General features: G+C 43.8%; 2 protein-coding genes across 2 annotated transcripts; both read right to left on the bottom strand.

Moving 5' to 3' along the window:
- Positions 1–3932: 3932 nt before the first annotated feature.
- Positions 3933–7473, bottom strand: LOC120662299. The gene is made up of 4 exons (XM_039941477.1): positions 6007–7473; positions 5421–5517; positions 4117–4379; positions 3933–4010 (listed from the first exon to the last, which is right to left on the bottom strand). Exons 1-4 carry the CDS (start codon positions 7471–7473, stop codon positions 3933–3935), a joined length of 1905 nt encoding a protein of 634 aa, XP_039797411.1.
- Positions 7474–10127: 2654 nt separating this feature from the next.
- On the bottom strand, positions 10128–20921 carry LOC120659482 (LRR receptor-like serine/threonine-protein kinase FLS2). Its single transcript, XM_039937643.1, has 2 exons — positions 19311–20921; positions 10128–11731 (listed from the first exon to the last, which is right to left on the bottom strand). The coding sequence occupies exons 1-2, from the start codon at positions 20869–20871 to the stop codon at positions 11028–11030; spliced, it is 2265 nt and encodes a 754-aa protein (XP_039793577.1). The 5' UTR covers positions 20872–20921; the 3' UTR covers positions 10128–11027.
- Positions 20922–23697: the final 2776 nt, after the last annotated feature.

The following is a 23697-nucleotide window of genomic DNA, read 5'->3' as shown; positions in this document are numbered from 1 at the left end:
GCTGCGCTCGCGAGCTCGGTGTTCGACGAACCGTGGGAAGATGACGGCGACTAGCTCACAGCTCTACAGGACGCCGCTCGACGTCGCCCTTTAGAAGCCAAACTGTAGGACCGGAAAATGCGACCAGAGGGGGGTGAATGGGAGCAACTCAAAATAATTTCGCACGGAAGCAAACAGATCAAACTCCCAAATTTCAAGAACTTTAGCAAATTAGATCCAAACGCGAGGAAACTCGAAACATAGGTTCACAAGATCACTAGAAATCTATTCTCAAAATATTATGCAAGGAAATTAAGTATAAAATGCGGATCAAGAAAACCTAGATTGAAACCGACGATAAACCTGACGAAGAACAAATAAGCACGATGCAATGAAACGAAGAACAATACTTAATGATAAAGTATTAAACCAAGTACTTGTTCTTACAAAATTGCATCTAGCCTCCGCCCGATCGTCCTCCCTCTCTTGATTAGAGAGATCAACAAAAATCCCTCACTAGGAATTAAACCCTAGGCTAGACTGGAGAGAGGAGTGCACGCAAGAAGAGCTTCAGGGAGGCGGCTACTGTAGTGCGGAACTGTTCACGGCGGCTACTGTAGCGCGGAACTGTTCACGGCGGCTACTGTAGCAAACGCCCAAAAACCCTAAAAACGCATACCCCTCAATCCTAGGTGCCACATATTTATAACCCATAGGGTGGCACTACCTAAATTACAAATTTGCCATTACGTAAATCAAATTAACGTAATCGGCGCGTATCACTCAATATCATCCTCCACGGCAAACAATCTCGATGTCCGCGATCCTTCCATCTAGCACCATGGCGTCCCGTGATCTCGCCGCACGACGATCCGGAATCTTCTCGCGATCGACAATTGTCCCCGTCTTCAGCCACGTCCGCCGCAACGAACGTCCGGGATCTTGGTTTTGTGGCTTAACCAAGAAACCGTCCACCAACGTTCTCTCGCTGTGTCGTCAGGTACAGTAGACATACACCGCACGATCTCAAATCCCTCGAACGCAAGTCTTGATCCACCCTTCACCGCTCTCAGTCCATCGGCGTGGCATCATATCTTCATTCTTCACACGTCGCCGCATGTTCAGTCTCCACCTATCACCTGCATCGACACCAACCAAGAGAAACGTCACACGCACACTGTGTTGTTCAATCACTCATCACAAGGTCCTAGCCCCACGGGCATCTCAATCTCCCCCTTGATGAGTGCATTGACAACACCACACCACACAAATTTATTCAAACAAAAATAGAGTAAAAGAAGAAAGAAAAGAAAACAATCTAACAAACTTGATCCCCAAAGACATGGGCTAGCAACAAAAGCTAGGCTCGACACAATCAAGACAAATACAAGAGTAACTGAAAAGCTCCAAAGCTGACAAACTCCCCCTGTCAAAATGCTCAAACTCAACCTCCCCCTGAGACTCAGCAATGAATTTGTGTCACTCATTCTCCCCCTTGTTGACAAAGCACTCCATCAAGTAAAAGATACATGAGGGGACGGCACAGATAGAAGCTTCAGAGACATATATCAAATACTTATACCAGCGAACCAGCAAAACCAGCTGTTCAGAAAAGCAGCAACACAATGCAATGACCATAGAAATTTAAATTAGAACCTTTTGAAAACCAATTAGTCAGACCATGCAAACAAATTCAAAGCCAGTATCAAGCTGAAGACAAGACATATAGCAAGCTCACACGACGGGTAACAAAGCTTCCAATCAAAGTTCACTGCAAATGCTTGAATCAGGTCTATGCCATGAAAGACAAACCCGTGGCACACACAACACCTGCGACTGGGGCAAGCTGTGAGTAACCAACTTAGGCTGCCATGCCTAAAGCACAAGTCTGTATATACAAACCCAAATCTCAGCATCATATATATTGTTCCCAATGTTATATGCTGAATACTGAACCCATTTTTCTTTTGTTGTCCCTGCTGATCTGGGATCTTTTGACAGCCCCTGGACTATAGAGTGCCCGGTTCATGTGTGTCTTTGCGACACAAAGAACATTTGTTCTTTCATAGGCCCAAAAGAAGCTACATTCACAGTGACGAACCGGTCTTTGACCCATTGAAAGGAGCCAAAACCGAACCGTGAGCAAGATATATGTCGAGTATTCAACCAGATACTAGAACAAGAACATGTAAACAAGCCTGATAAAATCATGAAGTATCTGTGTGCTGTTTTCAAAACAAAATATGGTCACCCAAAGCATCACAACCTCTCCAAAGGCATTTATCACAAATTCGCTGAAACAAGTATAAGGCATATGTAACCGAAGCGACAAAAACATTAATACTAGAAAGGATAACACACACCAAACTCACCACGCAAACGTGCAAACGTGGCTTGATCGAGTGGTTTAGTTAAAATATCAGCCAACTGCTGACTAGTATCAACATGCTTAAGCTCAATATCACCCTTTTCAACATGATCTCTTAGAAAATGATAACGAACATCAATATGTTTCGTTTTAGAATGCAGCACAGGATTCTTAGCAACACTGATGGCACTGGTGCTATCACACAAGAGAGGAACATGAGAAAACGACAAACCAAAATCGCGAAGGGTTGCTATCATCCATAAAAGCTGAGAACAACAACTAGCAGCAGCAACATACTCGGCCTCTGTAGTAGATTGAGCAATATTGGATTGTTTTCTAGAGGACCAAGAAACAAGAGAAGAACCCAAAAACTGGCAAGTACCTGATGTAGATTTTCTATCCAAACGACACCCAGCAAAATCAGCATCCGAATAACCACACAAACTGAGCGTCGAAGAAGCAGAGTACCAAAGGCCAAATTCAGGAGTGAAACGAAGGTACCTCATTATGCGCTTCACCGCCTGACGGTGAGAGGTCCTGGGAGATGCCTGAAAACGAGCGCACAGACACACAGCAAAGTGTATATCCGGTCTCGTCGCAGTCAAGTACAAAAGTGACCCAATCATGCTTCTATATTCCTTCTGATCCACGGATTCTCCATCTTCATCAGCATCCAAAGCTGCGCTAGTCGGAATGGGCGTTGAAATTGGCTTAGCATCAGCCATGTCGAACTTCTTCAGGACATCCATTGTATATTTTCCCTGATGCACAAATGTCCCTTCCTGTGTTTGTTTAATTTGCAATCCTAGGAAAAAGGTCAACTCACCCATCATAGACATCTCAAACTCCTTACTCATCGATTCTGCAAACTTTGCAACAAGAAAATGAGACGAACCACCAAAAATGATATCATCCACGTATATCTGAACTATTAGAGAATCATTGCCTTGTCTGAGGAGAAATAAAGTTTTATCAACAGAACCCATTTTGAACCCATTTTCAAGTAGAAAAGTTTTCAGTCTAGCATACCAAGCACGAGGTGCTTGCTTCAACCCATATAAAGCCTTTTGTAACTTGAAAACATGATTAGGAAATTTAGGATGTTCAAAACCAGGGGGTTGTTTAACATAAACTTCCTCTTCTATATACCCATTCAAAAAGGCACTCTTCACGTCCATTTGATAAAGCTTAAAACCACGTGAGGCAGCAAAAGCAAGCAAAATGCGAATAGCTTCTAAACGAGCAACAGGAGCAAAAGTTTCACCATAATCAATACCCTCCTTTTGACAGAAACCCTGAGCCACCAATCTGGCTTTGTTTCTGACAACAAGACCATCTTCCCCTTGTTTGTTCTTAAAAACCCATTTAGTACCAATTGGTTTGCAAGAAAAAGGTGGATCAACCAAAACCCAAACCTGATTTCGTTCAAAATTTTCTAACTCCTCATGCATGGCATTGACCCAATTAGAATCAGACAGCGCATGTCCAACATCACGGGGTTCAAAAGAGGCAACAAATGCAGAATGCGCAAGGACACATTGATTTCTAGATCTATACCTTGTCGTGCGCTCATTCAAGTTACCTATCATTTGTTGAGGTGGATGGCGACGCTGAATATGTCGAGGTGCTGTTCTAACAGAAGTTGCCTCCCCCTCAATTGTAGCTGGTTCATGATCAACAATAGGTATAGCTGCAGGATCTGCTGTGGATGTGAAAAGCTCTGAAGGCCCATCGTCTATCGTGCTGCTAGGCGTCTGAATGGGAGTTGCCTCGAGCACAGCTGGATCCTCTGTTGCATCATCATCATCGTCAAGTCCATCAACCTCATCTTCAAAAATGTTTTGTCCAATCTCATCATCACCTGCACACTCAAAAGCAGAAGAGAAACAAGGCATCGTCTCGTCGAAGGTGACCTCACATGTCTCCTCGATGCGATTAGTATCAAGATTAAGAACCCGGTAAGCTCGCCCTTGCAAAGCATACCCCAAGAACAACCCATCAGAAGAACGTGATTCAAATTTGTCCAAATTTCCTTTTTTCAGAATAAAGCATTTACAACCAAATACGCAAAAATGAGAAACTTTTGGACAACGACCATATCTCAACTCATAAGATGTTTTCCCCAGAAAAGCTCTCAGAAAAATACGATTAGCAACATAGCAAGCGGTATTGATCGCCTCAGCCCAAAAACGTCTAGGGGTTTTATGTTCATCAAGCATTGTCCTAGCCATCTCAACAAGCGTTCGATTTTTCCTTTCAACAACACCATTCTGAGGGGGGACATACGGTGAGGAAAACTGATGATCAAGACCCTGTTCTGAACAAAAAGATTTCATTCGAGCATTCTTGAATTCTGTGCCATTATCACTGCGAATTGCTCTAACGACATTATTGGATAACTCATTTTTCAGCTTTAGAACAAGATCATGAATAAATTGAAAAGCCTCATCCTTGGATTCCAAAAAGAACACCCATGAATAACGAGAAAAATCATCCACAATGACGAGCACATACCACTTCCCACCAGCAGAACGAACACGGGCTGGACCTACAGTGTCCATATGTAACAACTCACCCGGTCGTTCTGTCATCACCTGAGTCACAGGTGCATGAGAAGCCGCAATCATTTTGCCATGTTTGCAAGGAGCACAAACCAAATCTTTCTCAAACTTGAGTTTCGGTAAACCATCTATCAAACCCATCGAACTCAAACGGCATAGTAAATCAAAGCTCAAGTGACCCAAACGACGATGCCACTTCCAAATGGGGAGAGAACCATGAGCAACCAAACAACGAGCTTGTCCAAAAGATTTAGAGAAATCAACCATGAAAATTCGTCCAAAGGGGGAGATTTGACAAACAAGGTTACCGATAGAATCTAGAACTCGCGAATTGCCTTTCTTAAAACGCACTTCAAAACCATCATCAAGAAGTTGTGAGACAGAAAGCAAGTTATAATGTAAGTTCCGTACCTTCGCGACGTCCTTTAGCATGAATTTATTGGTTACCTTGATACAGCCATGTGCCATCACTTTTCCTTTACTATTGTCCCCGAATGTAATGTATTCTTTACCGCTCGCGGGGGTGAGGCTGGAGAACCATCTATCATCTCCGGTCATGTGACGCGAACAACCAGAGTCCATTATCCATATGTTCTCCTCGCCTCCATCCTGCAATCAATAGCGAACACGAGAGTGAGCTAATGACTCAACACTGGGGTTAGGATAATGCAATGAAAACCAGTGCTGGGCCATTTGCTCAAAAGAAGCATTAGCAAAATCAAATCTCTCGAAAGAACGACGATGCCCACGAGGGGGAAAACGTGGCATGTCATTCCTATATGACGCAGGGGCACTATTACGTGAGCGAAAACCAGAAAAGCGAACAACTGGCGCTCGTCTAGAGTCACTACGATCATAGGCACCATGTGCAGGGTACCGATCACGTCGTTCAGCACGCTTCCTACGGAAGCAAAATTCCGCCAAATGACCATCACGATCACAAAAATCGCAATGGTAAATATTTTGAGTAGGAGCAACGACAACCTTAGCCTTAGAAGTGGAACCAGAAAAATCAGGCTTAAGGTTATCCAAATGTTCACAAGTTGGTGGCCATGTGTTATTCAGGCTTTTGAAGTGTTTGGGTTTAACCCTCCAAACCTGCTTTTTAGGAACAGACTTGGGAGGTTCTACCACAAAACCTTCAGATGAGACCGGTGGACTCTTCTCACTGGGAGTAGGCCCATTGTTCTCACCATATGCATTCTTTTTACCAAAAGTACGCTTCAAATCATAACCAACACCAAAATGTTCACCCCTTTTAATTTGTGCAATAGTCATACCAATCTGGGGCTCACGCACAGAACACCAACCAAGGATTGTTCTCAAATGAGTGTTTTCTTCTTCTAAAGCAGCATTGTCCTTCTTTAAGATGGAAATTTCAGCAACAAAAGTAGGACAAGTCAAACACTCAGGTAAAATAGGACAAGTGTGTTTCTCCAACTGAACAATATGGCATTTAGCAACATTCAACTCAGTTTGCAAAATTGGACAAGTAGCACAAGCACCAAGTAAAACAGAACGAGAGCGAAGTTCTTCCAATTCAATCTTAGCACAATCAAATTTATCAACTAAAACAGCATGCTTAGATTGCAATTCAGAAATAGAAACCATATGAATAGAACATTCCTCACATTCTACAGCAGCAGGTGTAGCATCTTTTAGTGTTTTTAATTCAGCAGATATTCTATCATGATCAGCCTTAAGTCTTGCTAGAATTTTATTTTGTTTATCAACAAGTTTAGTCAACTCTTCAATTTCTTCTTCAGCAGAATTTTGTACCTCATTATCAGAAGAGTCGTTGCTGCAGTCATATGCATCACCCTCATTTAAAGCCATAGTGCACATGCCTCCCTTGATGTCAGCAAGAAAACAGAGTCCTCCATCATTGGTCTTTTTGGGCTTCTCATCTTCGGACTCTGAATCACTAGAGTTGTAGGAGGCATCTGAATCAAAGCTACCCAGCGAAGAAAAGAGAACATGTGCAGCCTTCTTGATTTGCTTGTCAGTAAACTTCTGTTGTCCCTTCTTTCTCCCACGCCTATCACTCTTGTTCTTCCTGTCCCTTGATTGTTCCTGGCGCCTGTAGCTGTTGCCATGCTCCGGTGCCTTCACCTTGCTTGGACAATCAGCAATGAAGTGTCCACGCTCACCACAGTTGAAGCATCCTTCTGAACGCCTTCTATTTCGCCTGTTTTCATATACCCGCTTGAACTTGTTGGTGAGCAAAACAAGCTGATCATCATCAAATACCTCCAACTCATCATCTGCAATATGACACAAGGAGGACAAAGCAAAACTAGGAGTAGATGAAAGATTAGCATTAGTGTTAGTACTCCCAGAAACCAAAGCCATTGGAATATTTGAAGAAGAACCAGCTGTGGGATTGTTAAGCTTTTTTCGAAATTGGATGTCGATCTCTTTGGATTTAAGCTTACTGAAAAGCTCATCAGTTGTAAGAGTCTCATAATTAGTAGACTCAACAATCGCTTCCACTTTTGTACCCCAAACATCCAAGTCGAGTGCATGCAACAATTTGAGAGCCCTTGCATGATCATCATACGGCATAACCGTTATGTTGGCTTTCATTTTGTTGACAAGACTCAAAAATCGAGCGAAAAGATTTTCGATAGACTCACCAGGCGATTGCATAAAATTATCATATTCGCGCCTGTAAGTTTCAAATAACCGGATCTTCACTGCGTTGGTGCCCTCATGAAAATTTTGTAGAGTAGACCAAATCTCATGAGCAACTTGTTTGTCAGAAACACGATCAAATTCAGATTTGCTCAAAGCAGCAAAGAGAAAATCTACAGCTTTGTTATTGTTTTCATATTTTGTAGCGTGAGCTGCATTTGAGGGATCAGCTGGAATCACATAAGTCGTATCAATTGTAATATTCCAAATCGCAATCCCTTTCCCCTTGAGAAAGGCACTCATGCGAGCCTTCCAGTACGGGTAATCGGTTCCATCAAAAGCAGGTGGATGTGAAGACGAAGTCATGATCGCCACAAGTGGATTTCACAACAGATTAGGTATGAGAAAACCTTAACCGGCTCTGATACCAATTGTAGGACCGGAAAATGCGACCAGAGGGGGGGTGAATGGGAGCAACTCAAAATAATTTCGCACGGAAGCAAACAGATCAAACTCCCAAATTTCAAGAACTTTAGCAAATTAGATCCAAACGCGAGGAAACTCGAAACATAGGTTCACAAGATCACTAGAAATCTATTCTCAAAATATTATGCAAGGAAATTAAGTATAAAATGCGGATCAAGAAAACCTAGATTGAAACCGACGATAAACCTGACGAAGAACAAATAAGCACGATGCAATGAAACGAAGAACAATACTTAATGATAAAGTATTAAACCAAGTACTTGTTCTTACAAAATTGCATCTAGCCTCCGCCCGATCGTCCTCCCTCTCTTGATTAGAGAGATCAACAAAAATCCCTCACTAGGAATTAAACCCTAGGCTAGACTGGAGAGAGGAGTGCACGCAAGAAGAGCTTCAGGGAGGCGGCTACTGTAGTGCGGAACTGTTCACGGCGGCTACTGTAGCGCGGAACTGTTCACGGCGGCTACTGTAGCAAACGCCCAAAAACCCTAAAAACGCATACCCCTCAATCCTAGGTGCCACATATTTATAACCCATAGGGTGGCACTACCTAAATTACAAATTTGCCATTACGTAAATCAAATTAACGTAATCGGCGCGTATCACTCAATATCATCCTCCACGGCAAACAATCTCGATGTCCGCGATCCTTCCATCTAGCACCATGGCGTCCCGTGATCTCGCCGCACGACGATCCGGAATCTTCTCGCGATCGACAATTGTCCCCGTCTTCAGCCACGTCCGCCGCAACGAACGTCCGGGATCTTGGTTTTGTGGCTTAACCAAGAAACCGTCCACCAACGTTCTCTCGCTGTGTCGTCAGGTACAGTAGACATACACCGCACGATCTCAAATCCCTCGAACGCAAGTCTTGATCCACCCTTCACCGCTCTCAGTCCATCGGCGTGGCATCATATCTTCATTCTTCACACGTCGCCGCATGTTCAGTCTCCACCTATCACCTGCATCGACACCAACCAAGAGAAACGTCACACGCACACTGTGTTGTTCAATCACTCATCACAAGGTCCTAGCCCCACGGGCATCTCACAAACTCTAAAATTCAAAAGTTTCAAACTGCCTTTCCCATTGCAGCATCTTGATCTATATAAAAGGTTTTAGGTTGCTTTCCATTATGAACTTTTAGAAAGGTCTCAAACAACCACTTGAAGGATTCAAAAGTTTCATCATACAAGAGAGCAGCACCAAAAACTACATTTTCTCTAAAATGATTGAACCTGACAAAGATACCAAAACGCCTGCTCTCCTTGTTTGTTCCAAAAGTAGTGTCAAAACTAACAACATCCCCAAAGTATGCATAGTTCATGATCATTTTAGCATCAGTCCAGAATATGTTTGCAATTTGTTCTTCACAATCCATTTGCAGTGCATATTGAAATGATGGATTTTCAGCAATTTTCTCTTGAAAATACTTAAGCATGCTACCGGCTTGGCCATATACTATCTCTCGTTGTCGCTTGAATCGCAAATAGTTCTTGTGATCACTAATGATGTAGCTAAGATTGAGTGGTCCACCAACTTGGCGACTAGCCAACTCATGTGCATCTTTTGTTCCAATTCTCGCATCATCCACCGTTTCGATTTCAAATGCTTGTAAATCTGAAAATTTTCCTTTGTGAGACCATTAAGTGCAAGATTTCTGGAAGGTGTAGTTGATGATTGTGTTCCAAAACCAATTCGGTCACTTTCAATATTTCCTTCTTTCGGTCCATTATCAAATTCATGTGCACTTGACAATCAGTTCTAGTTTCAGCTTGAGGGCACTTTGTTAAATGATATCTTTTGTCTTTCAATCGATGACCCTCATTTGCACAAACAAACTTACACGATGTGATCTTCCCATCAGATTGTCTTTTGTTTGTGTACATTTTCTGACCTCAAAACCTTTCTGTCCAAATTGCCCAAGCCTCATCAAAATTTCTAAATTCCATGCCAACATTAGGTACCAAACTAGGCAGCATATCTCTGCAACGGAAAAATATATGAGAAGGAACATGTGCAATTTCAGAGAACAAGCAAGGAATAGTAGTACATGGGTTATATTACTTACGTATTGAAATTATGGCGCTCTTTGCAAGCCTCTTCTATTTTAGCGTCTTCGATCTCCATGCCACATAATACAATTTCAACCGGCTACTTCGTTCAAGAAAAAGGTAAAGTTTGATGCAGTTTAAGTAATCTGATGATGAGATGTTATATTAGTACCACTGAGCCTAGCATGTTGAAGACGTCAAGAGAAGACAGATTAAGACTTACATACGAGATTCAAGAGCACAACAGCTTCTCTACCGGCGATCAACTCCGTCGTGGTTCTGTTGGCCTCACTGTATATATTTCGTTCACCCGCTCTTTTCCTTCGGCCTCGTGCCCTTTTCCTCCACTGCTTGCGTCCGACTGGGCCGTATAAAGCTCCTGGGCCAGCAGGTGTAGTTTGTGTATTATCTCCTGAACCTGGGTGTTGTCTGATGCCAAACGAACAGCATCAGGCGTAGCGAGTCCCCTTGCCGTTCAGAGAGCAAATGCAGAGGATCTCGTTCCTAGACTCGAGCTTCCTCTCTGCAGTTGCGCAGCAACAGTTGCAGCGACGGTTCTGTTGCATCAAAGACCACCCGGTTCCTACCCTTCCAAATGTTCCAGCAGCACACAAAGACGAAGACGGAGAAGTGCTTTGCTGGTATTGCATCCGGTCGCTTCAGCGCGCCCAGGTTGCTGACCGTGGCGCTTGTGCTTCTCGCTATGCCCACGTGTTGCCACAAGCTTGCCGCAACTGGGCATGTGAAGATGAGGTGGTCGACGGACTCGTCACAGTTGTGACACAGTTCGCAAGTAGCATCCGTGATGACCGATTTCTTAAGCAAGTTGGTGCGGGTATGGTATCCGATTCTGGACTAGCAGCCATATGAAGAACTTGACCCTTGGCGGTGCACAATTGTTCCTTACCAGCTCAGCAAAGTCATTTGGAGGAGCTGTTACCGCCATCAGCGCCTTGTATAGAGAAGGCGTTTGAAACTTGCCTCGCGGCCCCTGGAAGATTCAGTTTCTGATGTCGAGCAATCCAACAGAAGCAGGTAGGATGAAGTTAATGGTGGTATGCTTCCTTGAAGTCTATTAAAACTGAGATCAAGAGAAATTAAATCTGTCATCTGAACAATAGGAGACTTTTCTAAAGTAGTAAACATGTTGTTTGAGAGGTTCAACCAAAAAGGGCGGTTGTCCCATACCCAACTTGGTATGGCCCCTTCTATTTGGTTATTTGATAGGTCGAGATCCATAATAGTGTCAAGATATTTTAATGATGCCGGAAATTTTTTAAGGTTGCAAGATGCAAGGTATAGGACCTGGATTTTAAGGGAATGAGAGAAAATCGTATCACCTTCTTTTTCTACGAGTGATATCATATTGTTACCCAGGTTAAGATATTTGAGATTTCTCAACCTCCAGATAGAGCCAAGTTCTATTGTGCCTGTCAATTTATTTGAGCCAAGACTGAGACCCTGAAGATTCGTAAGCTGAAAAAATGATTTGGGTATTGGGCCTGTTAATTGATTACTTCCAAAATCAATTTTCCTCAATGGTGAGGAAAAAGGAGCAGGAATGTCTTCCAATGAACCAACAAGCTGATTCCCATTTAGAACAAGATATTGCAGGACGGGAAGAGTGAACAAAGACTTCGGAATTTTTCCTGCATGTAAGGGTATAGAGTACTGGTTAGAATGCTGCAGACTTTATTAAATGTCTGTCGTATACTCCCCCATATAAGTTAATTTTACATGAGAATTCATGTTTAAATATGTTTACACATGTTGGAAAGTAGATGCACGAAAATAGTGTATAAGATTTTATTCCACAATTGTTCATAATTTGTTGCATATGTAGTCTTTTTTTGCATGAGTCTTGCCCGAGAATTTTTTAGGATATTTTTCATCCCCACTATAGTCACCTATTTGGAGCTTCAAAATCAGTTCACGGAATAGACCTGGGATAGATCGACGAGTTCAACGGCCGTGGTCACTGGTAAAGCTAAGGTAGCACGCTCTGTTGGGGACGCCACCTTCGGCTCATAGATGAAGGCTAGCAATCAAAGGCCAAAACGACGATGACAGAGAGCACGACCTGTGGCTTCGGAGGATGCCGAAGAACTGCCCGCGAAGGGTCTGGTCGCGAAGACACACAAAGGTTCCATCAATTCCTGGCTCATAAGACGCAGGGAGATGAAGAGGCGATGGCCCGAAGTCTTCGGGCCACAACCGAAGGGCAGATCAAAGGAGCGGCGAAGGGTTTGCGGGCCCACTATGGCCCGGGGGCAAGTGCTTAACTGTAACCCTTAATTGATGTAAAATTACCTGTATACCTATGGAATATCCCAGGAATCTAGTCGTTGAGGGGCAAAAAGGTGTAAATAGGCAAAGAGGTATTTAAATCGGCGCCTATAAATACCCCGTGTAATCACTGTAACATTGAATACAAATTTATTGTTGTGCCATTTCTGTGTTGTTGCTGTGTTGGGAGTGATCTATTCTTGTGGGGTCTTCGATCTCGTTTCCAAGCTGTTGTGATACCCATTTGTTCCGAAGGGTATCTTCCACCAACAGTTTTGGCGCCCACCTGTGGTTCGTTCCAACATGCCACATGGCAGCGAACAAGTAAGGTGCAGGAAGCACTTTGGCGGATGCTTCGGCGTCTTCGGAGAACGCTATCGTGCCACAATCCAACAGCGGCGACGCCTCCATCGACCATGACGCAGATGGAGAGTTCGAGGTCGGGCTCCATTACTTGGGCATTCCGCTCAAAGACGGGACATGCAGACGATCGAGGCTCACCTCACCGAGAAGGCAAAGCATAGAGCGTAGCAGGAGGCCCATACGTGATCACAAGAGCGAAGGGAAAAGAGCGGGTGCCTTCTGAAGCATATCTTTAGGAGCAGCTCAAGAAACTGAAGGAGGAGGAGTCCGGTACAAGTTGATGCACCAGAAGATACAAGAGAGAAGAAGGGTGTTGCAGCAGATGTAGCCTTCCGACGAGGCAGTCGAAGCAGCCGCAGTCACCAGGGCCGAAGTGCACAGGTCCCAGCCACCAGCTATTTTGGTGGCAGATTGTCACGATGACGACACCGAAGAGGAAGAAAGAAGGCGAGTACCGGCAAAGGTAGTACCATTGAGGGCAGTACCACAAAGGCCCAAGGTCCCCATTAAGAAAAGAGCTAGAAGAACTGTGATTGCCGAGGCGGTTCAATCCCGTAGTTCTACCACAGTACAACGGAGAGTCCGACCTGAGGGAGTTCCTACTCAAGTACGAAGCCGCAATTGAAGCAACCGGAGGAGGGTCTGCCTGCAAAGCAAAGGCGCTCATCCTGGCATTGAAGGGCCTAGCCCAACATTGGTATACCAACCTTCCAAATGGCTACATATACTCTTGGGAACAGCTTTGGTTGGAGCTAGCCGCCGGTTTCCAAGCAGTAAAGCCTGACAAAGTGACGTCATGCAACTTCCACGACCTGAAGCAGGGGAGCTCAACCCTACAGGACTACATGTTGCCCATTGTCAAGCTTCACGCAAAGGCCACGCATGTGGCTAAACCGAGCATCATCGACATGGCTTTGAGGGGTTTGAATCTGGGACCATGTGTTGAATATCTTAGAGGCACAAGCTGAAGACCGGGAACAGACTATTCAAAGTCATGCAAGAGTACTGCAAATCAGACCGGGGGCAAGAGGCGAAGGCTCGAAGAAATGAACGAGCACAAGAAAGTGAAAAGCAACCAGGGGTCGCAGCTGAAGCCTTGGCATGCAGACCCACCAAAGACCCTAGGGACCATGAACACGATCTCGGAGGTGGAAGCCCGTGGTCCGCGCCCACAAAACAACCAGGGGGAGAAACGACAGGAATAGCCACGGACAACGCGGAGACAGTGGAGTCCGATGGAAGAAAATACCCTTTTTCTACTTCAACAGCAAAGACAAAGGCCACTAGACAAATGAGTGCCCCATCGCTAAAGAGAGAAAGAGGAGCTGGTTCAGCAGAGCGCATAGCCATTGAAGCCAGTCAACTACACTGTGCAAAGCAGTCAACCGAGGATAACACTTGCAACCCCTTAGTGGCCTTCGACAATCACCTCACACTGGTCTCCGTCATACCCTACATTCCACTACAACCCGCTACCGTACACTCCATCTTACCCGGCGCTGCCAGCCCCTTCGGCGCATCAGGTCCCAGTGACCACCTTCGGCACCACATCAAACATGGTCGCAAAGCTCGACTCCGCAAGATCCAAGTTACCTGCCACCAACACCTAAGCTCAAACCTAGGCAAATACTGAAGCATGCCAGTGATTCAACCAGAGGTATGGTCAACGTCATCAACGCCGTCTCCAGCGGCTCAAATGAGCCGGTGAACGAGATGAAGAAGCGGAGGAAGGAATACTTCCGGACTGTGTTGCACGTCTGCGAAGGCAAGCACTTCCGCACCCCTGTGGTCGCATGTTTCGATGTCCTTCACCGAAGCAGACAGACTTCAGCATTACCCACAAAACGACCACCTCATCATCAGAGCCAACATCGGCAAGAATTCAGTATGCTTCATAGGAAATGATGTGGGAAGAATCCTCATCGACAATGGTAGTTCAGTAGACATTTTGATCTGGCAATGCTTCATCAAGATGGGGCTCATAAAGAATCACTTGCAGAAGCCCCAATACCCACTCATCGGCTTCGGCGGCAAAAGAACAGAGGCCCTCGGTAAAGTTTAGCTAAATGTGACCTTCGACAAAGAGAGAATGCAGAGAATGGAGGTCATAACATTCGATGTGGTGGATATTTGGTATCCGTACAATGCCATCTTCAGCTGCAACACCATCATTAAGTTTGCAGTTGTGATCCATCAGCCATATTTGTGCATGAAGCTACCAACCGCCGGAGGGATTGTAATAGTCTTCGGCAACCAGGAAGAAGCACGCAGATGCGAAGGCAACACATCATACGCCATGAAAAATTTTCGTGCCATAGAAGCTGCAGAGTCCGAAGAGGACACCGAGTCAAAGCCATCATAGTCCGATCAGGCACACAGACCAGAGGGTGTCACTCTAGCAGAGCACACGGAGAAAGTCTCGCTCTCCCAGATCAAACAGTCATCATCGGCAAGGGCTTGGAGGAGGCAGAAAAAGCCAGGTTAATCTAGTTCTTGAGAAACAATCAAGATTTGTTTGCTTGGTCTTCGTCAGACCTGCGAGGTGTTAGCAGGAACATCATGGAGCATTCACTGAAAGTTGACCCGAAGATCCGACCACAAAAACAGCAACATCGAACAATATCCGAAGAGAGGAAAAAGGCCGCTTAGGCCAAGGTTTAGAAATTGCTTGATGCAGGAGTGATACACAAAGTGCAGTTCCCAAAATGGCTCAGCAATGTAGTCATGGTACTGAAGAAGAACAGCAAGTGGAGAATGTGCATCGACTTCACAAATCTTAACAAGGCTTGTTCGAAGGATGATTACCCCATGTTGTGCATTGATACATTGGTCGATGCGGCCATAGGGTCCGAAATGTTGAGTATGCTAGATTGCTTCTTCGGTTACCTTCAAATCTTCATGAAGAAGTCTGACAAAGAGAAAACTAGTTTCACAACACCCTTTGGCACATATTGCTACGTGAGAATGCCCGAGGGGCTTTGGAATGGGGGAAGCACCTTCAACAGAATTGTCAAGGAAGTGTTGGGCTCTCAGTTGGATAGAAACATCTCCGCTTCTGTGGATTACGTCGTCGTCCGAAGCAAAAAGCGTGAAGATCACATCCAGGACCTTCGTGAAACCTTTGCCAACCTTCAACAACATGGCCTTAAGTAGAACCTTGAGAAATGCGTCTTCGACGTACGTCGAGGAAATTTGCTGGGGTGCCTGATCAAAGAGAGGGGTATCGAGGCAAACCTAAAAAAAATCAAAGCCCTCAGGAGAATGAAGCCACCCACCACCAACAAAGGAGTGCAGAAGTTGATAGGCAGATTGGCCTCTCTGAACAGATTCATCTCCAAGTCCGCTGAGAAATGTCTTCCCTTCTTCAAAGCAGTGAAAGGCTCTGGAAATTTCCAATGGGATTCAGAACAAGAGAAGGCCTTAGAGGACCTCAAAACATACTTTGAGAATCTAGAAGTAATGACAAGCCCCTCCCTAAAGACTGAACTGTTAATATATATCGCATCATCCAGAGCAGCAGTCAGCGCACTGTTGGTTGAAGAGCGAATGCACGAGGGGCACTCAAGAAAGTCCCAATTTACTTCGTGTTCGAAGCCCTAAGAGGATCAAAGCTGTTGTACTCTGAGATGGAGAAAATGGCGTATGCAGTTGTCATGGCAGCACGAAAGCTTCGGCATTACCTCCAAAGCTTCAAGATCAAGGTCCCAACTTCTTTTCCTCTTCGGGACATGTTCGAAAACAGAGAGGCCTCCGGTAGAATCGGCAAATGGGCAGGCCAACTGGCAACGTACACAATAGACTTCATTTTGGGAAGCACCATCGAGTCACAGGTCCTCGCAGATTTCATCACTGATTGGACACCAACCGAACCCTCGCAAGATCAGCCGATAATCGAAGCATTATGGCAGCTTGAATATTACAGAGCCTATTGCCAAGCTGGGGCAGGGGCTTCAGCAATCTTAATAGCACCTTCAGACACACAGTTGAAATACGCAGCCAGACTCAATTTCCAAGGATGCATGAACAATGTTGCAGAGTACGAAGGCTTATTGTTAGGCCTTCACAAAGCTAGGGCTTGGGTGGCCCGAAGACTATCTATCAGGTCAGACTCGGAATTGATCACAGGCCACGTGGGCAAGTCTTACAAAGCACTCAAACCTGAGCTTTCCAAGTACTTAGTGACAGTCAGGGGCATGGAAAAACACTTCCTGGGCTTCAGCATCCAAAGCTTCCCAAAGAAGCAGAACAAGCTGGCCGATAAGTTGGCGAAGGCGGCAGCGCAAAAAGATCAATTGCAACCTGATATCTTCTTCAAAACCCTGAAGCATGGTTTCGTCAACTGCACCGATGAGCTGGAGAAATTCATTAGTGCAATCACCAGTGAAGACTGGAGGGCAATCATAATGGCTCACCTTGTGGAATAAAAACAAGGCCCCCCAAAAAAGAAAAGAATGTCTAGTTGGACAAGCGTGCACCGAAGCATCTATCCCTCATCATTTAGCGAAGAGGGGAGTCATCAGCACAAGGTAAGCGAAAGATGCTTGAAAGAAGTAAGCACGGAGATCACGAACTGAATGGTCCGCTCCCCCCTTGGCTTCACTTCACAAACATTGAAAGATTGTTGTGTGAAATGCCGAAGGCAAGGAAAGTCCTGTCGTGGGAAATACCGAAGGCAAGGAAAGTCCTGTCATGCAAAATGCCGAAGGCAAGGAAACTCCTGTCATGTAAAATGCCGAAGGCAAGGAAAGTCCTGTCGTGCGAAATGCCGAAGGCAAGGAAAGTCTTGTAATGCGAAATGCCGATGGCAAGAAAAGTCCTGTCGCGCGAAATGGCGAAGGCTAGGATTTGACCGACATGAGCTAAAGAGCCAGAGGCATCCTAAGGAAAGTCCTATCACGCACAATGTTGAAGGCTAGGATAAGGCGTTTTCAAGCTAAGGAGCTGAAGCTATCCTAAAAATTGAAAGCATCAAGTAAGGACATTAAACGAAGCCCCGCCCCTCTGATCGAGCAAAGGGGGAGGGGTGCTTCGCACACGTAAAAATTGCACAATCATCGTGCCGAAGCGAACACAATGAAGAGCCACGCACTCGCATTTGTGCAAGGGGGGGGTGGCACTTCACAAATCAGAAAAGGTGCTCAAACACGACGTTCGAAGCGTCACATCCCAGCGAAGGTAAGGTAGACATTTAAAAACATGAAGACAGGGGCAGTGGGAGCACATGCGTAATATTCAGAGACTGCTCGAGGGGTATGATCGCAGCAACAAATAGGCACATCTCTCATGAAGTTGATGCTCCAATGGTGGAAGCCTTTGCTCTAAAGGATGGTCTGATGCTAGCCCAACATATCGGAGGTAATCGCATCATCATCCAATCTGATTATATGGAAGTGACTGAAATCATGAGCAATGGGGGATTTATGGCAAATTTGGCCGTGATAGTCTATGATGAATGCAACATTGTGTGGAGCAGTTTCCAGAAGATCTCTATAGAACATGTGAGCAGGGAAGCAAACCACGTGGCACATGTTCTAACTAGGCAAGCTATGATCACAAATGATAATTGTACATGGGACGATGACCCCCCCCTAGTTTTATTATACCTTTCGTAGCAAATGATGTAATTCAATCAATAAAGCTAGCCTACGGGTGTTATAAAAAAAAGGATGACAGTACCCATCATATCACATCTTAGAAAAATACATCATAATTTTTATCATTATTTTGATAGGTTAGGATATTTAATAATAAATTAATTATTGGAGTTCAAAATTATATGAAAAATAATGATGAAAAATTATAATTTTTTTTAATATGCATTGTGACTTCCACTACTGCCCTACAAAATTGGAAACTAAAATTCAACCTGCGTAAGGAGAAACAAAAAAGATAAATTGTATTATAGGGTAAAATGGACTAAATTGTATAGTTTAAAGGGTAATTTGAACCAAATTATAGTTTAGGGGATTATTCAGACTTTGACTATACTTGAAGGGAGTAAAATGAACTTTTCTAAATAAAACAATAGTACCCTACAAGAGAGGAGAAAATGGATACGAAAGTACTGTGTAACCTGCAATTTAGTGGAATCATCGATCAAATGCCTCCAAATTAAGTCCTTTTGTTACTGAAATTATATTTTGTTACATTATGGAATCTATCCAAAATTATATTTTGTTATCTGAAATATATCTAGAGAGGGGAGGGGGGAGGAGGTTGCTGAAAACTCAAACTAATTGATTTTAGTTATAGAAGAACCGAGTCGTGTACTCATGCAAAAGGCATCTCACTATTGAAACTGCTAAACTACAGAAATTGGTCAAAGACTCAAAGTGAAGATATCATTGTTTTTCTCAACATGCCAACATTTAAAGCCTTTTTCTTGTTTTTTGAAGGTGGCTCCATTGGTTTCATAGTAGTAAGTAAAATAGGAGATTTCTTATTCACTACAAATTTGTTACTGTTTTGTTGACATAGTATGGATGTCATGTCATAAATTAGGTTTAAGATCAATCTACAGTTGAAAAGAGATAAGACATATACAGTATCTAAGAAGAAAGTAATAGGACATAGTCTCACCAGTGATGTTAGAAGACTCAACCATCAGCTCCTCAAGTTGGATCAAGTTCCCAATTGTTGAGGGTATTGACCCAGAGAAATTGCAATTATAGATGTTCAAAGAAGTCAACTTTGTAAGATTGCCTATCCAAGAAGGCATTCTCTGCTCAAAGAAGTCACAACTCCTTAACTTCAGCTCTGCCAATTCTGTAAGATTTCTAATCTGGTACGGTATTGGCACAGAGAAACTGCAGTCCTCCATTTTCAAACTTTGTAGCCTTATCAGTTTGCCGATCCAAGTGGGAATCGATTTAGAGAAGTCATAACCATTAAGCATTAGGTGTGTCAGTCGGGTAAGATTGCTGACCCAAGACAATACTGGGTTCTCCAAATTTGATCCCATGAGTTGTAGTCGCAGGTCGTCCAATAATGGAAGCTTAGATATCAAAGCAGGGAGTTTGTCATCAATGCCCATCGTGTTAAGCCCCAATGTCTTTAAAGACTCAAGATTGCCAAACGAGGACGGCATGTCATAAGAGAAATTGGTCCCTGCTAGATTTAGTGTTTCCAAATTATTTCCAGCGGGGAAGTGTGTTAGCCTCACAGAAAGCATGGGGTTATCGGACAAATCAAGAGTCCTCAAACTTTTTAGCTGGAAGATTTTTGTTGGAAACCGCCCTTCAAACTGATTTCGTGATATGTCTAAAATGGTTAAGGAAGATAGTTCAGAAAAGTACTCAGGTATTTTGCCGGTGAGATCAAAATTGGCTCCCAAGTTGATCGCCGTAAGTGAGCGAAGCCTTGAGAATGAGGGGTGGATAGAACCTGATATAAAACACCCAAACAAGCTAAGAACCTGTAGCTGGGGAACTGAGTCTGCTAAAACACTTGACCAATTCGATCCAATCTGCCGTAGTGAACCCACTCCATCAAGATAAAGCTCCCTCAGATTGCTCATATTGGCCATGAAGGTTTGGAAACTTGGCCGTTCAAAATACAAAGCATAATTACCAGACAAGTCAATGGTGACAAGGTTCTTGAGGCAAGCAATTCCAATTGGAATCTGACCCCGAAAACTGGTCCACGAGAGGTTGAGGTGGATCATATTTGTGAGCCGCTCAAACCCGGAAGCTGGGAGAAAGGCTTCATTGAAGTCACTGAATGCAAGGCTGAGGTTCCTGAGAGAGGTGAGGTTGAACAATGCAGGATCAAGATAACTGCTCGTCAGGTCGAACTCACCGAGGTCAAGAGAAATGACTCTTCCAAAGGCCATGTCACAGGTGACGCCCTCCCAGTGGTGGCAGCAATCCGTTCCAGCTTGCCATGATGGTAAGCTGTCACCGATGAAGGAAGCCTTTAGCTGGAGGAGGGAAGAAGCCTGATCCGGGAGGCAAGGCGCTGCAGTGCTAAGCTTGAGGAAGTAAGTTATGAACACAAGCAGAAGGTTGTGGAGGTGTGCCTTTGCGGGAGCCATTTCACTACTGATTTTCGGTTTCCAAGTTACAATTGTGTGACCTATTATTATATATAGGATAAATCTGGATAGTGTAGATATTTCTATTCTCTGGTTATTCTGAAACATGCGTTTGACTGCTGACTCGAGTGGACGACCAGTGAAGTAGCCATAGAAATTCGCATGGAAGTAATATTGACCTCACTGCGCCATGATACAAAGTAGGCGCCGTGTCTAGAGTTCGGCTGCAGTGTTGCACTCGAGCAGAAGGTGAGGAAGGTTTGGTGATTGATTGCGAAAGATAACTACTTCATGTCTGTAATTCCAAAGTTGCCAGCAAGACGCTGAGATGTGGGTGCGTGGACTCGCACGAGTCAACACTCAGGACCTCCTCCGCCGTGTGTGACCGGGCAACACTACCCCATCCATATCCAGGCTTATCGTTCGTTATCATGCAGTTAAGTTGGCAAATCGAGAGGGTCCCCTGTTTCTTCGAGCGCGCGCAACAGTCAGTCATCGCTAGCTGCTGTCAGTGAGCAATGACTACTGACTGTGTTGTTCGGAATAATGACTAACGAAAGTTATTCGGCTACACATGAAAAGATCCAGCCAAACGAGAAAACCAGTATATTTTTGGTGTCTCGGGAAGAATCCCTGAAGGGCTTCAGATTTCTGCACAAGCACAGTCTCAGTATATCTCATGGTGAGTTGGTATCAGCGAAGCATTCATATACATAGCTGTTTGGTTCTAGCTAGAATAGCAATAATACTTCTGATTAGTTCTCACGAATCACTGAAACGACCTCTTCTTGGACGAACCAACTACAGCGAGTCTGCGACCTCAGCTTCAAACTTGGTTTCGCCAAATGCACTTTCGAGATTAGCCCGTGCGGCGTACATTCAATTGGGGGATCTGATCGTCAGCTAAATTCCAAAGAAATACCTAGTAATGTTGGGACAAGATAATGGGGCATATTTTTAGAAACACAATTAGGGCATTATTAGTTTTAGAAACACAATTAGAAACACAAGGTAGAATCAGTCCACTTATTACAAACGAGTAAAAGTTTCTACACTCTCGCACAAATAAGTCCAAGCAAGGTAAATAAACTGCAACAAGTTTCTCTCATGATTAATGTAAACCTAATCGACTCGATGATAACCAACCAAAGGACGCAAAGACTCGAAGTGCCGCCTCCTTAAGCTGCTGACATTGGAGGACAAGAGCGTGTTGATGCTCATGACGCTGCAATAGAGCCCATTGGCTGTAGCCAATACGTTCCCCTGAAAAGTACCTGCAAGTATGATTTTGCATTACATTTATCAAAAATAACCTCGTTCCTAGAAATCCAAATGGTCCAACAAATAGCCGAGGCTGTAGTTAGTAACAACAAATTATGTTTGGTACCCCCGACTTTGCACCATCGATTAAACAGATCATCCACATAAGCCGTTGTGATAAACCAAACACTACATGAACTGCGCGCCACAAAACCTTCGCATGAGCACAACTAAAAAACAAATGTTGTATAGTCTCGGGAACATGACAGTAAGCACATGACTTATCTCCATGCCAATTACGTCTAACCAGATTGTCTTTAGTTAAAATTACCCCCTTTTTAAGATACCACATAAATACCTTAATTTTAGTTGGTAATTTTGCACGCCAAATATATTGTGACACCGAAACTCCATTGTTTACTAACGCAGCATACATAGACTTGACGGAAAATTGACCTGATGAGTGTAGAAACCAATAAAAAAAGTATGGATCCTCACTGAGTTGTACATCTGCTATTGAAGAAACAATTCTATTCCAGTTGTTCAAATTCTGACCCCTTAGCACTCTCCTAAAGGAAACATTTGGAGGTGTAGAATTAAGAACAGCAACAACAGTGTCTTGCTTCCTGCGAACTACGTTAAAAAGTGATGGGAATTTCAAATTTAGTGGCTGGTTACGTAGCCAAACATCTTCCCAGAACCTAGTCGGAGCTCCATTGTTCACTTTAAAGGATCCCAAACTTAAAAATTGATCTTTCACCTTCATAAGTCCTTTCCAGAAGTGTGAGTCTGATGACTTGCTATTGCATCCCCCTATGATTTTATTACTGAGATACTTATTTTTCAAAATAGATTGCCAAAGTTCATCTTCGTTACAGAGTTTGAACAACCATTTACTTAGTAAACAAATGTTTTGTATTTCTAGGTTTTGAATTCCTAGGCCACCCTGTTGCTTTGGTTGACATGCTAGACTCCACTTCACTAATCTGTATTTCTTTTTATGTTGATCATTTTGCCAAAAGAAGCGCGATCGGTAGTAGTCTAACTTCTTTAACACCCCTTTGGGTAATTCAAAGAACGACATCATAAACATCGGTTCTTTTTTGAAAGGTTTGATTGACCAACTTTAGATAAGAATCTTTCGGTTCTTTTTTTGTTTTTGTTTATGTCGACAGTTGAACCAGTTTCTACCCTGCTAGTTGAAACCCTTTAACACAATGGGCTAGAACAAACTTGACCTGTTACCATTTGCTTAGTAAATTTATTATTTACAACAAGTCTCAAGAAAGCTAGGAATATCTTGAAGGACGATACGTGTAATATTTGTGGTATGGAATCTAAATCAACTTACCATGCAGTGGTTGCTTGCCCTCATTCTCGTTCTCTCCTGGAAATAATGCGTACAGATTGGCCTGTGCTGGATGGCACTCTACTTCAATTATCAGGTCCAGACTAGTTTTTACTCTTGCTAGATCAGCTGTCTGAGGAAGAGCGCTTTGTAATCATCCTAATCTTTTGGCACAATTGGAGTGACCGCAATTCTATAACCCATGGAGGAGGCCAACTTTCTATTGATGCATCAGCTCGTGCTTTAAGAGCCCTGCAAAGAACTTTTTCTGGAAAACAACTTAACATTATAGATGATGTGAAAGGAAAATTCCCACTCAATGTTTT

This window comes from Panicum virgatum, chromosome 2N (genome assembly GCF_016808335.1).
Source record: "Panicum virgatum strain AP13 chromosome 2N, P.virgatum_v5, whole genome shotgun sequence".
NCBI classification, from domain to species: domain Eukaryota; kingdom Viridiplantae; phylum Streptophyta; class Magnoliopsida; order Poales; family Poaceae; genus Panicum; species Panicum virgatum.
This window is presented reverse-complemented; position numbering and strand designations above follow the sequence as displayed.

Coding starts and splice junctions, on each gene's coding strand:
- LOC120662299 (XM_039941477.1), bottom strand. CDS start 7,473: ATGCCGTATGATGATCATGCAAGGGCTCTCAAATTGTTGCATGCACTC. Junction 4,380..5,420: donor CAGCCTCACCCCCGCGAGCG/GTAAAGAATACA, acceptor TTCTGAAAAAAG/GAAATTTGGACAAATTTGAA. Junction 4,011..4,116: donor AGGATCCAGCTGTGCTCGAG/GCAACTCCCATT, acceptor ATCATGAACCAG/CTACAATTGAGGGGGAGGCA.
- LOC120659482 (XM_039937643.1), bottom strand. CDS start 20,871: ATGTTTCAGAATAACCAGAGAATAGAAATATCTACACTATCCAGATTT. Junction 11,732..19,310: donor TGAGTCTTCTAACATCACTG/GTGAGACTATGT, acceptor CCTTACATGCAG/GAAAAATTCCGAAGTCTTTG.